At 33.4% G+C, this 17052-nt stretch overlaps 1 protein-coding gene across 4 annotated transcripts in view; it reads left to right on the top strand.

Moving 5' to 3' along the window:
* The window catches only part of MKLN1 (muskelin 1), a 178651-nt gene that overhangs the window by 82196 nt on the left and 79403 nt on the right, over positions 1-17052 (top strand). For all 4 annotated transcript variants that reach the window (XM_027101903.1, XM_027101906.1, XM_027101904.1 and 1 more), the window contains exons 7-8: positions 13724-13801; positions 16687-16752. In XM_027101903.1, the coding sequence (XP_026957704.1) occupies positions 13724-13801; positions 16687-16752 (144 nt within the window). The remainder of the gene's footprint in view (positions 1-13723; positions 13802-16686; positions 16753-17052) is intronic.

Below are 17052 nucleotides of genomic sequence, written 5' to 3'. Positions count from 1 at the left end.
CACACACACACACACACACACACACACACACACACACACACACACACCCTGTACCTTGCCCTACATCTTTCTTCCATTTGGCTGTTTCAGACTTGTATTCTTTATAATAGACCAGTGATAGTAAGTAAAGTGCTTTCCTGAAATCTGTGGTTACTCTAGCATTATCGAACCTGAGTGGGGGTTGTAGGAACCCCCAATTTATAGCTGGTAAGTCAGAAGTACCAGTGGCTTGGGATTTGCAATTGGCATCTGAAGTGGGAATAGTCTTGTGGAACTGAGCCCTTTAACTTGTGAGATCTGACACTGACTCCAGGTAGATGGTGTCAGAATTGAATTGATTCTCGGTTGGATACCAAGTTGGAGTCAGAGAATTGGAGAAATGGTTGGTGTAAGGAGAATACCCACACATTTGGAGTAAGAAGCATTGTGAGTGAAAACAGCTTAATGCTGAATTATGAAACTTGTGGAATGATACAAAGTTGTATAGAAATTCTATTCTTTTTACGGAAAGAAATAAAGAATAATAGACTTATTCAGTGCTCTGTTTTCGTATATTTTAGTCTTATCACTATCATTTATTATTATTAGTTACTCATTTATCAGATATTGGTTGAATATTTTACAGCTAAACAGAACCAGTACTGCCTTCTTTGAGTTTATAAATTTAAAGTTAACTCAAAATGAATTGCTTGCAGCTCCATTGTGTTATAACAAACCTGCCTCTCAGCCTTGTATATTGTTACTGTTTATTTAATTGATGGTGATACTTGCAAATAAATGATTACTACGTTTGAAATAGAATATACTTTGGAGTATACCGAAATGGAACATATATAATAATCTCTTACCAAACCATCAAAATGCCACTAATGAAAGTATGTGTGTGTGTGTGTGTGTGTGTGTGTGTGTATGCCATTTCTGAGAATGAATTCTGTATTTTTTAACTATAGGATGAAGAAGGCACAAGTAATTTTATGGTTTTTTTGTTTTGTTTTAAATCTTTAAGGCATTTAATATTTTGTTAAGGTAAAGTAAACAACAGAACCACCAGCAATTTTGTGTAATTAGTTAGCTAAAAACAGGTTTTAAAATTGTCTCTTTAGCAATATACTCATTTACGAGAAGCTGTTAACATCATGTGCAACTCTGCTACTGCAGAGACTTAACTTATCCTTCTGACTCTAGGAAGAAACCAAGTTTAGGAAAATTGATAGTAACTATTCTTGAGACTTAACAGCCAAGTCATACTTTTTATACTCCTCACTGGCTTGGAACAGTGTTTAGTTAATAAACATTCCTTCCAGGGTTGTTCAGTTTGCTGCTGACTGCACTGATGATGATTTGTTGGACAAATAAGGAAGTAAACACTGCAAAGTTTTTTGGCTTCTGCTCTGTTAAAAACATAGAAGAGAAGGGTAAGAAGTTCCTGCCCGGTAAATAAGAAAGTCTAGGGAATCAGAAGCATCTTTCAAATTTCTTACAGTGGAGGAAACAAAAGCTACTTTTAGTGTATTTGGTATATTAGTATGCTCTTCTTCAAGTATGGTCTATATTTTAAGAAAGTGTTGGGCTGTATTTATTTCTCTAATAGACTTCCTATTTGCCTAGAAACATCCCTACATTTACGTTTAATTTCATTAGAGGTGATGCCTGAACCAATCATTGCTACTTCCTCTTTGACAATGCCAGGGAAAAAAGGTAGAATCCAATGATGATAGGCAAAAGTAATCACCCAGGAACAGAAAATACTTAAAGAAAACCTCCCTTTGCAGTGTTTATCTTATTTGTTAATGAAATAAAAGTTTGCTTTTGTGAGACAAGGGGGAGATAAAGTTTAAAGTTTAATAAAGTAGTCCTAAAGTTTAAACTTGAGGTCTTTATCTCTCTCCCTCCCTTCTTTCCTCTTCCCCTCCTCCTTTCTTTTTTCTCTACTCCACCCCACACTCCTGCCCACCCATACCCCACCCTGTATCTCTCCCTTCCCATACCTTGGTTTATGCCATAGTTGTTAATTATATGGTAGGCCTGTTTCCCTCTCCTTAGAATTTTTTTGAGATCTCAAATCTTGTTGGAGTTACTTTTGTGGCAAGGTTTTTAACTACAAATTTAGTATTGTTAATAGATATCGGGCTATTTATTGAGGGAATATTGGTAGTTTGTGTCTTTTGAGGAATATGCCCATTTCATCTAAATTGATGAATTTACTGGCATAAAGTTGTTTATATTCCATTATTGTCCTTTATGTCATATCATGTTCTTGATATTGGTAATTTTTGTCTTTCATTTCTTGGTAGTCTGGCTAGAGATCTATCAGTTTTATTTTAAGAAAACAGCTCTTGGTTTCTTTGTTTTATCTTTTCTCTCTATTTCATTGATTTCTGTATCTTTATTATTTCCTTTTTTCCACATACTTTGGTTTTAATTTGCTCTTTTCCTAGTTTCTTAATACGAAAGCTGAAGCCATTAGAGATTCTTCTTTTCTAATGTAAGCATTTGGTGTTAAGAATTTCCCTTAAGCACTGCTTTAGTTGTATCTCACAAATTTTGCTATGTTGTTTTCATTTTCATTCAGTTTAAAATACAGTTGACCCTTAAACAGCGTGGGGGTTAGGGGCGCCAGCTCTCCCTCCCCTGTCCTACCGCTTGCACAGTTGAAAATCCACGTGTAACTGATTCCCCCAGAACTTAACTACTAGTAGCCTACTGTTGACTGGAAGCCTTACCGATAACATGAATAGTCAATTAACACATATTTTATATGTTACATATATGTACTGTATTCCGACAATAAAATAAACTAGAGTAAAGAAAATGTTATTAAGAAAATCATAAGGAAGAGAAAACATTTACAGTGTGTACTATGTTTATTAATATCGTAAGTTTACATTATCTGTTTACAAGATAAATTGTCAGTACCTGTGTCAATATTGTCTTAGTGATACAAAACACTGTACGTATTATATGTATTACTAACACTAGACATCAAAGATGAAAGTTAATGTGGAAAAAGAAATTCATATTTGTTTACAGGTCTAACAATTCATGCATTGGTAATGAAGCAGCAGCAATATGATTGCTTTACAGTAGTCTAGTGTAATTGATACAATCGCTTCACAATAGCTTAGTCTTTATGCTAATGAATGAATTGTTATAAAATTTTTATGGCATACAGTTTTAGTCGTATTTATAATACAGTATTGGAAACATTGTTATATTTTCTAAAAACTATTTACCTCTGATGATAGGCTGATAGTTTCTCCAGTTGAGAGAGGGTGGGAGGGGGGCATACTGTACAGTAATGTAATTCTTTGAAAGCAAAGTTATAAAACAGTAGGAAAACCAACACATTATTAATTTTATATTAAATAGCACTCACCTTATGCCTGTATAAATATGGATAGAGTAGTACCTACATATTTTATGCATTCATGACTTACCTCACCTTTTCTTAATTTTCTTGACATTTCTAGGCTGTGTGGTTCATCTGCGAGTTTTTTCAAACTGTTGAAAATCTCCAAAAAAATTTCTAATATATTTATTGGAAAAAACATCCACATATAGGTGGACATGTGCGGTTCCAACCTGTCTTGTTCAAGGGTCAGCTGTACTTAGGCATAATGACACATTTTTCTTTCCAACCCTGATAACTTTTTCCCCCTTGTGTTTAATCTCTGCCAGGATCTTTAGAAAAAGATTGCCATGGCATAATTATAGTGGATAACCCTGTGTAGTTCATGATCCCAGAAGAAATGCTTTTTACATTTCATTGTTAAATATATTTTTGATCTGGGGTTTTTGGAGATTCTGTATCAGATTCCAAGATTCCTAAGAGTTTGTGTCATAAATGGGTATTGGATTTTGCCACTTTTTCTCTACCTTTTGTGATATGATTTTCCTACCCTATTAATATATGAAATCATAGTAATTGATTTTCTAATGTTAAACCTCATATATACTTAACTTTGTTTTGTATTTTTTAAATTTATTTTGGGTTTAGATTGACTAATGTTTTGTTAGAATTCTTCCAACTATTTTTGTTAGTAAGGTTGACCTTGTAGCTTTTCTTTCTCATATCTTCCTGTTCAGGTTTAGTATCATTATTAGGCTAATTTCACATAATGTGTTGAGGAGTTAACCTTTTCTTCCTATTTTCTGAATAAATGTAAGATGTGAATTATTTCTTTCTTAAATGCTTGGTTGAATTTACCATTGAGCTATCTGTGCTTGAGATTTGCTTGCAGGAATATTTTTAGCTTACCAATTCAGTTTCTTGAAACTTCGTAGGACTATTCAGAGTTGTTTGATTGGTTGATTGAGCTTTAACAAATTACACTTTTCTAGTAGTTTGTTTTAGTTTCATCTAAAATTTCAAGCTTATGGATGTGAAACCGTACCTAATATCCCCTTATTATCTGTTTAATGTTTGTAGAATTTCTTGAGATGTCTCTTTTTTTCATTCCTTATATTGGTTATTTATGAATTCTTTCTCCCTCCCTAATCCATTACTTTCTCTTTTTTTTAAATAAATTTATTTTATTTATTTATTCTTGGCTGTGTTGGGTGTTCGTTGCGGTGCGCGGGCTTCTCATTGCGGTGGCTTCTCTTGTTGCAGAGCACGGGCTCTAGGCATGCGGGCTTCAGTAGTTGTGGCTCGCAGGCTCTAGAGCGCAGGCTCAGTAGTTGTGGCACATGCGCTTAGTTGCTCCGTGGCATGTGGAATCTTCCAGGACCAGGGATCGAACCCATGCCCCCTGCATTGGCAGGCGGATTCTTAACCACTGCTCCACCAGGGAAGTCCCCCCAATCTATTGCCTTCACCATAAGCTTAGCAAGTTCAGTGATCTTTTGAGGGAACCAACTTCTGGTTTGTTGATTCTTTATGTTAACTTTTATGTCCTTGGCTTATGCTCTTTATTTAACGTTGTCTTCTTTCCCTCTTTGAGATGAATATGCATTTTATAATTTATTGAGATTGATGCTTAGCTTATTAATTTTCAGACTTTGTTATTTCCCCATATATGCATTTAAGGATATAAATTTCCTTCTTCTTCTTTTTCAGTTGTGCTATGAAGTGTTTTCATTTTTGTCCAGTTCAGTAATTTCATTAGGAAATGATATTGCTCTTTTTTGAGTCATAGTTATATAGAAATACAGTTTTTAATTTCCAAATACATAAAGATTTTCTGGCTCTTTTCCTCATTACTGATTTCTGGCATAAATGCATAGCGGTCAGAGTACATATTTTGTACTATTCCAATTCTTTGAAATTTGATAAGACTTACCATATGGCCCACTTTGTTCAATTTTTATAAACATATTAGGTACACTTGGACAGAAATCCAGTTCTTTAGTTGTTACTGCAATGTTCTATATATGTCCAGTTGGTCCAGTTTGCTAATCATGTTGCATAAATCTGCTTTACCAATAATGTTTTCTGTCTGATTCTCTCAATTACTAAGAAAAATGTGTTAACACTTGCTACTATGATTATGGAATTGTCTCTTCTTATAATTCTGTCAGTTTTTGCTTCGTATATTTTGAAGCTATGTTTCTAGATGCATACAAATTTTAAATTCTTTCATTTTGAATGAAATCTTTTATCTTTAAGTGTGTTTTTATCTCTACTAATGTTGTTGCCTTAAGTTATAAATTGTCTTACATTAATATGTCTGCTTTCATTTGGTAAAAATTTACATATCTTTTCCATCTTTTAATTTCAAGCTTTCTGTATCCTTTTTTCAAAGAAGTATCTCTTGTAAATTTAGTTGTTTTTTAAAAACTCTGCCTTCTTTTGATTTGAACATTTATTTCATTTACATGATTGAATTACTGGTAAATATATGGGTTCAAACCTACCATTTTACTTAATATATTTTGTCATGTCCTTTATTTCTTGTTTTTGGTTGTTGTCTCTTACCTTTTTAAACTTTTTAATCTTTTCATTTTTTTATTTGGAAGTAACACACTCTGTATTTTATTTATGGTGAGTCCATAAATAACCACAAATATACATACTTAACAAAATTTATCAGTACAAGGACTTAGTGGACTTTGAACTCCCATCTACTTACCTTCCAACTCATATGCTATGGTTGTTCTTTATTTTGATACCATATTCAGAGACCCTAGAAGATATTACTGTTCTTGTTTTATACAGTGTCCATTAATTTTACCCAAATATTTACTAATTTTTTTGCTCTGCACTACTATTTGAATCTTTGATTTTATACCTAAGATCATATTCCTTCTGCCTTAAGCACATCCTTTAGAATTTCTTCTAATGCAGATTAATTCTCTCAGTTTTTGTTTGCTTGAAAATTTGTCTCTTTTCTTGAAGGATATTTTCACTGGGTATAGAATTCTAGATTGACAATTATCTTCTCCAAATACATTTTCAATGTCATTTCACTGTTAACCAGTTTCCATTGTTGCCAGTTTCAACTATTGCTCTTTTGAATGCAATCTCTCTTTTTGCCTATGGCTGTTTAAATATTTAAATATATTAAGCATATCTTTGTTTTAGATTGTTTTGTAGTTCTATAAACAGGACAACTCCAGTGTGGTGACACTGTCAATTAACTATTATGTATTTTTGTTTTCTTTCAGTTAGATGTATATCTTTTATTTTCTCATTTTAATTGCACATTTATGTTGAATTTTTCAACCTTCTCTAAATTCTTTCTCTCTTTTCCATTACTATATTGTTAGTAGTGTTTTCTTTCCTTCTTATTTTGGTCTTCATTTCTGTTATGTATTCATTTTGTTTTTCTTCCTCTTTTCCTTCAACTCTGACATTCATGTTTTATTTATCTTTGTTGTCATACCATATCTCTTCCAACTATTTATATCTCTGTTTTCTAACTGTATCTCTAATTAGTGCTCATCTTTTATAAAGAGAGTTTCTTACTTAACTTTTATATTCATGGAAAAGTATTTGGCCATTTTCATCAATTACATGACTACATTTTTCTGTTGAATCAGATTCTTTTGCCACTTAAATTTTTTTTTCTTTTCCTTTTTATATCTTTATATGAATTCTGAGTTGGTTGTTTTTGAGTTTTATTAATCTTTGAATGAAATGAGTTTTTCTTGTTTTAAATAGGTTCTTAAGACTGTGTTCTAGAACAGCAAGATTTTTCCTTATGGTATTGCTTTTCTCTGGGGACACTTTCTTCTCAGCAGTGCTCCTAATGCAAAATCTCTCTTTTTTGTTTTTCATCAGACTGCTTCCTGAAAGATGGCTTCTTTCCCTAATTCCTGTTCATTCATGCCTTTGTGCTTTTTTTTGTTTTTTTAATTGGAGTATAGTTGCTTTAAAATGTTGTTTTTGTTTCTGCTGTACAGCAAAGTACATCGGCTATACATATACATATATCCTCTTTTTTGGATTTCCTTCCCATTTAGGTCATGCCTTTGTGCTTTTGTTTATGTTGTATTCCCTTCCCTGATTACTTTTCCTTTTTATCACCATTCACTTGAAACTCATTCTTCAAGGCTAGCTCTTTCAAGCTAGTTTTTAAAAATTATTCTTGCACCTCAGTTGCTCCTCCTTCTCTTAATTCCTATTTGCCTTTGTACCATATTTCTCATTTTGTGCATAAAAAATTATTAGTTTTTTGCCAAGTATAGTTCCAAATATTACTTCATTATTATAACTATTCATGTATTCAAAGGCCAATATGCCATCTACTCTAATAAACACTATATATGAGTTAATTCAATTCTTGTACCTGCTTTCTAGGTAAGTATTATTGTTATTTCAATTTAATAAATGTCAGTGATTAAGTAATTTGCCTAAGACAGCATAGCTGGTAAGTGGCAGAGCTAAAATTTGAATCTATTCATCTTACCACCATGCTTTACCATCCAAGTAAATATTTACTGGTTCAGTTTCCCCAATATTTATTGTTGTAACGTAAATTGTTATATTTCATGTATTTCTCTTTTCAGAATTTAATCAAACTGCTGAAATGCATAATTTTTTTAAAAAATCTCTTTTACCCAGCCATTATTATTCTTGAACTATAAAAACTTTTTTATGCTGTACCTGTAAGTGAATTTTTAGTTTTTTCTTTAAAAAAAAATCTCTGTGTTGGTGAAAAATCAGTTTTATAAAAGTTTCAATGTAGGCAGCAGTACTGTATTCTGTGCTGTTTTCTTTTTTAATCTTGGATGAGGCTTGAATATATTTTTTTTCTTTAAAAAAAATTATGTACTTTCACCATTAGAGACAAGAACAGCTTGTGCCTAATTAGGACTGTATGAAACGTGTTTAGTTATTATAGTCATAATCATAGGGGAAAAATGAGATGGTATTGGACCGGGAGCCTTTCAGTAGTTTGAAAATTCTTAGCAACTGGGTCTTAGTGTGATTTCTCCTAAGTCATATTTTCAGTTCTTTTGGATAGTTTTACTTTTGGCAGACACTTCTGATTTTCTGCTTTAGATTTTTGTCAAAAGTAGACATATAGAAATATTAGCAACTGCCTGAATTCTTAAAATACAGAAGTAATTTTTTAAAATAGTTCATAAACATTTAAATGCCTTACTTTTGAGACTTTTAAAACAGTGTTAAGAGGTGTTTTCATATTTTTGTAGATGAGAATGTCATTGTTTCAATAGAAAGCTCAGATTTTTTGCTGAATCATATAGAATATATGCAAGTAAGCATACCAAACAAAAGGCGACCTTTCAAGAATTAGAAATATAAGGAACATGGCGAGATTATTTTGGCTGCAGAGGTGTCAGCTTTTCATTTGTTTTTAGGTCTTGAAAGGGAGTTCTTTAACATTAAAACAAGGAACTGAAAGCAATGTATTTTAAAAAAATCTTTACCCTGCTTTAATGTTTGTAGCATTTTTATTGATCACCTCAAGGATTTCAAGCTTATGACTGTTTGATTTTGAAAAATTTAATTTGTTCTATTAAAAAATAAAGTTTCTTTAGCACTTGAAATGACTGTTCACCAAGAAAACATTATATTAATAAACATTATATTACTACTTTTCTGTTTGAGAGCGTGAAAGAAGATTCTTAAGCATGTTATTTCATTGAAAATAGCTACTAAATATAACTTGCTCCAGATCTGATCTGGACTATTTATTGACAACCCAGTTTCCCTGGCAAGAGGCAATAAAATATGTATTGTAATAGAATAAATGAGGGTAATCTTTAATTTATCATGTTTCTCTGCAAAGTGCAACATAGTTTTTTAAGTCATTTTTTATTTTGAGTGATTAGATGGTTTAATATTATAAAATGAAAGTATCAAGAAGTTAATTAAATAGAGTTGAATAGTAGTGTAGAGAGGTGTGAGAGGGCTGGAATTTATGTTTCTAGCTTTTGTGTCTTATGGTAAGCCAGGATTTCTCCAAAAGAGGTGTTTTGTTTTGTTTTTGTTTTTATTTTGGTTTTTCGTAGAACAGCTAGCTTCTCAAACTAGCCATTTGTTGTCTGGAACAACTTCCAGATGAATGAATACTTAAGGTAAGAAAGTGATCTGGAGTAGTGACAAACCAGTGTTCCAGAGAAGAAACGAAACATAAAAAGTAAACTTTAGCCACAGTTACCAGTAGATCTTTATTTAAGAGGGAGATTACATTTTTTCCTTTAAATTATAATTAACTACAATATATTTCAACTGTTCTAGTTTTATCCCTCTTTTATTATAATCAGTTTAATATTGCAGTAGAATGATCTGGTATGGTGAGTTATGTTTCCCAGTCTTCCTTTTGAATAGGTAAATTTTGCTGTCTGTTGAAGTGCTGTTGAATAGGTAAATTTTACTGTCTGTTATTATAGTGTGTAATCTTAGATTGTAATTTAAAAACTATTATTTGTGTGTTTATATTTATTTACATGCATTCTATGAAGAGTTGAAAAGATTTTAGACTTTGGAATTGGGTTTTATACCTTTTGTTTAGAGTCTTTGGGCATGATATTAATTTCTCTGAACCTTGATTTTCTAATCTTTGCAATAATTAATAATGACCATTGTGTAGATTTATTTTAAGGAGTAAATGAATTAACCTTTGTGATGTCTTGCACACAGTAAGTGTGCAATAAAAGTCAACTCTTTCTTCTTTGGTAAGATCTTTTTAGAGAGTTACTTCCAGATTTGATAATGCTATATTGAAATAATTTTCTTCAGGTTTTCTAATAGTCTCCAAGGAAAAGTAAGAGATATCAAAGAGAATTGTGTGAACTTTAGACTAGTGAAGATAAAAGGAATTTACTTGAGACAGAAGGAGGCAAAAAGTTCGCCAAGCAGTTTTTTTTTAATGTTTGCTTGACTACTGTACAAGATTGGTGCTTTATTGGAGGTAGAAGTTTTATGTACAGTTTGTTGTAATTTAAGGAACTTAGTAAGATTAAGATGACTCAAAGGAAATGTCAACCATGTGGCTGGGAAAGTCCCTCCACCCCCTGCTCTTTTTTCCATTCTAAGCATTTATTATATACTGAGCATCTCTGATGTTATGCTATTAACTGTCATTATTCAAGAGAGGATTAATTGTATCTAGTGTAAAATCATCATAATTTCTAATATTTTAAGTTTGGATTACTTAATGTTTAAATTTTGGGAGTAATTTCCTCTGCATGCTTGATCATAAATCCTTTGTGCATATTTAGCTCTCTTTGTCCTTGTTAAAACAAGCTAATGTCAGTGTACAAAGCACTGCTTGTAGAAACGTGAATGTGTCTAGTGACCTGTGAAGAAGAGACCTTTCAGGGGTAACAAAGTATGTGAAAATGGTTTATATTGGTAATAACAATATGTTATGAAGTTTTTCCAAAGTTTAGAAAAGAATTCCACATATCTAGTTGTTTTGTGACCTTTCTTCCGATAATAATAGAGTTCAATGCAAAAAAAATTGGGAAAACAAAAAAGTACAAAGGCAAAAACCAAAACCAAAAATCACGATCATCCTAATCCTGCCAACCAAAGAAAATCACTTTTAACTTTTTGATGTATGTCAGTGTTTTTTCTTTTCATCTGTGTGTGTGTGTTTACAAAATGATTCTACAAAAATGGTATAATGTTTGAGAGTTTGCTTTTTTTACTTGAAAATTCCTGACAATATTTTCATAGGACAGTTGTGTTTGATAGAAGAGAAACTGTGAAGCTCGTGATGGGTAGAGTATTTGTAAGTTTTTCAGGTTAGTTAAGAGTGGGGATAGAAGGATTAGTTGAAGAAACAATTAGAGAATTTAATTTTACCTGCAGTGTTCAGAATGACTTTAAAGATCAGGAATGGGGTCATCCATCAGATTATTTCCTGTGATTACTGCCTTAAGAGCTCTTAGAAGAATTTCCCCCAGTGGATTGTGATTTCTTTTTCAGAATAGTCACAGAAGACTTAAGGAGAAAGAGGAGATGGAGACTTTTCTAAGATGAACATAGGTGGGATCAGCCAGACACACACAGTTCGAGTAAATATATTGGTTCTAACAGTGGTGGGACCCTAGTATGCCACAGTGTGGAAGGAACCTCAGGCCCTATCCAACTCTTAAACACCAGTTTTGCAGATGAGGAACTTGCTTGACTTATCAAAAGTTGTGTAACTAACTAGTATGGGACACTTTAGTAATATGGCAGTTGGGCACTATTAAAAAGTATGAAATTTATTACTTTTCTAATTGTGTCTATTTTTGCTTTGTATTTTTCATGTCTTGAGTTTTCTTATCTCCCTCAGTTTTCTACCTATCTCCATATACTCCCATCTTTACTTTTTTCTCTCTCTCCTCTTCAGTTAGCCATTATGTGGAATTAATATTTTAAAATCATTGTTTATATTGATTAATTTTATCTTCTCTGTTTAAGGTTTTTAAAAAGGATCATTTAACTTTTATGTGCCTTTCACAAAATGGAATAAAATTTAATTGCTGTGTTTTACTTCTATATAATACTAAATTTATGATTAATATTTTATTATCATCTTATCATTACTATTAATAGGAGCCCCACAACATTTTATGTGAAAAAAAGAAAAGATTTCCAGCTCTTGTAATGGGAAACCAGTATTGGCCAGAGTAGGCTGGATGGGGCAAGAATTGTCAGAAAAGCCCATGGGGGAGTAGGTGATAAGATAGAAACACTCTCACTAAAATAAGTTGTGAATCCATTTGTTCCCCTTACTTTAACAATTAAAACATAAATGCTAATTTGTGAGTGCTAATTTAAGAGGAGAGAACTTTCTTTTTGCAAGAATTTTTTTAAGTCCCACGGGCAAAGAAAAAAACTAGATGAGTTTATGGGATAGAGGTTTTCAGTTAAAGCCATCTGGAAAGACTTGAAAGCTGAAGGGTGTGGTTACCACTGAGTTTCATAATTACCCAGAAAAGAAAGAGATTAGGGAGGTTTTTGTAAATTACGCAGTCTCTGGCAAGGATACAAGTCACAGAGAACAGACAGTTTTACTTATAAATTCTTTGGAAAAGTATTTGCTTTCAGTGACTAAATGAAGCAAAAGGGAACCCTTTATTCAGATTGAAATCAGAGTCAAATGACAGAATTTATAGTAAGGGTAACTCTATAAATTATAATCTGTTTGGGTTCATGTCAAAGAAAACCCTAGTTTAAAAAGTAAGGAAATGTTATTTTATCATATAACAAGAAGTCCAGAGATAAGGTAAATTTCATGGTTAGTCAATTCAGTGACCCAGTTTCTTAATCTTTCTCTGCCCTGTCATCATTATAGAGTTGATTTCATTATCAGACCTCTACAAATGGGCTATAGCAGGAATGTACATTTGCATACAGATTCTGAACATTTCCAGAGGAACAAAAGTACATTCTTCTTCTCTGTAGAGTCATTTAAAAGTAAGGAAACATTTCCTTGAAGGCCCCCCCACACCCCCCACCAGAGATCCTCACGTTTCATTAGCCAGAATTGGGTTTCATACCATTCTTAAACTAATCTTTGTTGAGGGGCACAGGATTAGGACTTGATAATAATTTGGGGTAGAATGGATATATGTGGGGAGTTCAGTCCCCATGACCATAGTAGTACCTAGTGTAACAACTAGTTACTGTACTGTAACAACTCCTCTTGAGAAGGAGATTTAGAATTTATTAATGAAGTAAGTAAAGCATAGTGAAACATGAGTCCCAGCCCCACCACTCAAGAGCTGTGTGATTTGGGTTAAATTCATTAATTTCTCTAAATATGCATTTCCACATCTGTAAAATGAAGATGATAATGCCCAATTCATAAGGCTGTTTTTTAGAATTAAATCAGATAAGTAAGATAGCACAGATTCTAACATTTAGTATTCAATAAATATACTATTACTATTACTGGTGCTTTTATGTCTATGTAATTTTGTACTCAAAGAAAACTCTAAAAATGGTATTTTCACTTTAAAGGATTAGTTGTTTTTTTTCCTGAAAATACAAGGGCCTAGACCAAAGTTGTTGGAGCTCCCATTTCCTTCTCTAGCTTTTTTGTATAGTAGTACAAAAATGGGGGAAACTTAGTAAGCTTAGTATGAGCTGCCACTAAAACAATTCGTTTACATGGTTGTGTCAACGAATACTTTGCTATTTATATTTGAGGTAGCATAAAAACTGAACTGACACATATTTTATGAAAATGTGCTATTGTATTAGTGACATATTAGTAATTTTCTTTAATGTAGGCTTCTACATTTTGGTCTTTTTTGCTGTAATAAAAAGTGTAAGCTGTTAGGGTGTAATTCTCTCTTTCTTTGATATTTGCAGATGGCTTGTTCAATCAGTATATCAGTCAACAGGAATATAAGCCACGATGGAGTCAAATCATTCCCAAAAGTACCAAAGGTAAGTCCTACCTTCTAGGTTGTGGGTGCTTTTCCTTTAATGTCCCAGTTTCATGTATCCGAAGGTAGCTCAAGTTTCACTGTACCCTATTAACGAAAAGCAGGTGTTTAAAACAAGACATAGGTTCCTCAACTAGATGGCAGAGGAAGTTTACTATATTAAATTTTTCTTTTAAACCTTTTTGTTTTATTGCTATAACAGAAGGTTGGGCATTTTTTACACAGAATACCATCATAAACTGCTTTTATAGAGACACTATAAAATTATAGGCTGTTGTGTTGTAATCCCAAACGTGTCCCTGAAAAACCTTAAGTTCTGCAGAATTGCTCACAAAAGCTAATAGGGCTTATGAGAGAAGTAGAAATGGGACATACCATTCTAAATCTGTGGAACTTTATAATCAGATACTAATAATAAAAACTAATGATAAAAACTAATAATATAACCAGATACTAATAATAAAAAATAACAATTCTAATAAAAATAAATACTAGTACAGTTAAATATAGGCATTTATATTGAGCATCACAGTGATTTTGGAGCTTTAAACCCTGGGGCTCATGCTTCTTTCTTTGAGCTGTAGACCCTCAAGCTGAAGACCACCTCCTGTGGTCTTCATACATTGCTAAAGCCTTCATTTTAAGTGTGAGAAAGCTTTCTTCAAATAGTGTTAAACATTAATATACTGGAGAAAATTGCTTATGAACCTCCATGATTTCTGAGTTATATAAGCATCATTTTCCTGCTTTATCAGTCATATATGAGGTAATTTTCTTCAGAAGTGCATGTTGTAGCAGACTATTATATTTGAAAACTAATGGATTAAATATATAAAAGGCAAACATACTGACAATCTGTTCTTTTTTTTAATGATCAAATATCTGTCTTCTTTATTTATTTATTTAAAATTTTTATTTTACTTATTTATTTTTGGCTGCGTTGGGTCTTGCTGCGCGCGGGCTTTCTGTAGTTACGGCAAGTGGGGGCTCCTCTTTGTTGCAGTGCGCGGGCTTCTCATTGTGGTGGCTTCTCTCGTTGTGCAGCATGGGCTCTAGGTGCGCGGGCTTCAGTAGTTGCGGCGCATGGGCTCAGTAGTTGTGGCTTGCGGGCTCTAGAGCGCAGCTGGCTCAGCAGTTGTGGCACATGGGCTTAGTTGCTCTGCGGCATGTGGGATCTTCCCAGACCAGGGCTCGAACCCGTGTTGCCCGCATTGGCAGCTGGATTCTTAACCACTGCACCACAAGGGAAGTCCCTATTTTTTAAATTTATTTATTTTTTTTGTCTGCATTGGGTCTTCATTGCAGCACACGGGCTTTCTCTAGTTGCAGTGAGCAGGGGCTACTCTTCGTTGCAGTGCACGGGCTTCTCATTGCGGTAGCTTCTCGTTGCAGAGCATGGGCTCTAGGCGCTCAGGCTTCAGTAGTTGCAGCATGCGGGCCCTAGAGCACACGGGCTTCAGTAGTTGTGGCGCACGGGCTTAGTTGCTCCACGGCATGTGGGATCTTCCCAGACCAGGGATTGAACCTGTGTCCCCCTGTATTGGCAGGCGGATTCTTAACCACTGTGCCACCAGGGAATTCCCTCTTAATCTGTTCTTGAAAGTGGGAATACTGACTTTACTAATTGGGGGAAGAAGGAAAAAAAGGGTGAAACTTCAACAATAATGAGCTATAAATTCTAAACCTAGCTATTAAAAAGGAGACAGAATTTGCAGGAAACTTCTGAATGATTAGTGCTTGAATATGGCTTCAGTTTTGCATCTTATTTATAATATACAAGAACTGATATTTCAGTCTTTTTCATAATACCCCTGTGGGATTAGTAAAAACTTGGATGTTCCCGGCACTTCCCTGGCAGTCCAGTGGTTAAGACTCTGGGTTCCCAGTGCAGGGGGCATGGGTTTGATCCCTGGCTGGGGAACTAAGATCCCGCATGCCACATGGCGTGGCCAAAAAATACATAAATAAAAAATAAAAATGCCTTTTACCTAAAAAACACAATTTAAAAAAAAATTGGATGTTCCCTATTTTACATAGGAGAAAGCTGATACAGGGAAAGTTATTACCTAAAGTAATGTATTTCAGTTAATGGGAGAGTTACAAAGAAAACCTCAGGTTTTCTGGTTTACATCAAGTAAGGCATTAGAATCCTGTAACCTTTTGAACCATTGAAATTAAGTTATATATAAAAGATCTGATATAAAATAAGATAAATATAAGTTAAACAATAGTTTTTTTCTTCAGAGGTTTAAAGTTTTCACTGATTATATTTAAACCTGCCTATTAAGCTTTGTGATGTAAATAAGAATCAAAGGGAAGCAAATCTTACATTTTGTCAGACAGTACTACTCAAATAAAATAGCTGGGAGATTATGTGGGAGATGATTTTTGAAATATTGGCACAAAATTAATACAGTGATGAAATTATCATTAATGTAAAACTTGATAGCATCTTAGTTTTCAGTAGCTGGTTTTATGAACTTTAAAACTGCTCATTATACTAATAAACCATGCCTGGAGTTATAGACCTGTGATCTAGTTCTGTGATTGTTTTCCATCTTCACTTTGTCACTTCACTAGTTTAGAGATTTTACGTTTTTGTGGAATATCCTGTGTCTTTGCTGATTTATGGCATTGGTCCTAAATAAGTTGAAAGTAGCTTCCAGTTGCATTAAGAGCCTGAAAGCAATTAGAAAAAAAGAGCAAGATAATTATTATAAACTTAGTTATGTCATATTATGTCTCTTACAAGTCCTCTTATTCTTAATATTGAAAGAATAAGTGTGTGTTATTCTCGCTACTCATTACAGACTTATGAATGAAGTTACTCTGGATATGCAGTTGTTCTGTGGTATTTCTTTAAAGAAAATATTGTTTCTACTTCAGGTGATGGAGAAGATAACCGACCAGGAATGAGAGGAGGCCATCAGATGGTTATTGATGTTCAAACAGGTGAGGACTACTTGGAATGGAAAGCAAATTCTTTAAAAAAAATTATACATTTAAATATCAGGTACTCATAAATGTACTTCTTTCCATTCCTTACCAAGTTAAATGTCATTGGCCATAACCAAGTAGCAAAGAAAATAGCCATTATCTACAGGTAATAACCTAAACTAGGCAATGGCATGTCAGGGAGGGGAGGCTGCTGCACAAATGAAATTAGATAACCTAAAAGAAATGTAACGTGCAGCCCCTTAGAGCCGTGTGTGTGTGTGTGTGTGTGTGTGTGTGTGTGTGTGTGTGTGTGTG

This window comes from Aethalodelphis obliquidens, unplaced genomic scaffold (genome assembly GCF_003676395.1).
Source record: "Aethalodelphis obliquidens isolate GAN/ISIS:26980383/991018 unplaced genomic scaffold, ASM367639v1 scaffold5, whole genome shotgun sequence".
NCBI classification, from domain to species: domain Eukaryota; kingdom Metazoa; phylum Chordata; class Mammalia; order Artiodactyla; family Delphinidae; genus Aethalodelphis; species Aethalodelphis obliquidens.
This window is presented reverse-complemented; position numbering and strand designations above follow the sequence as displayed.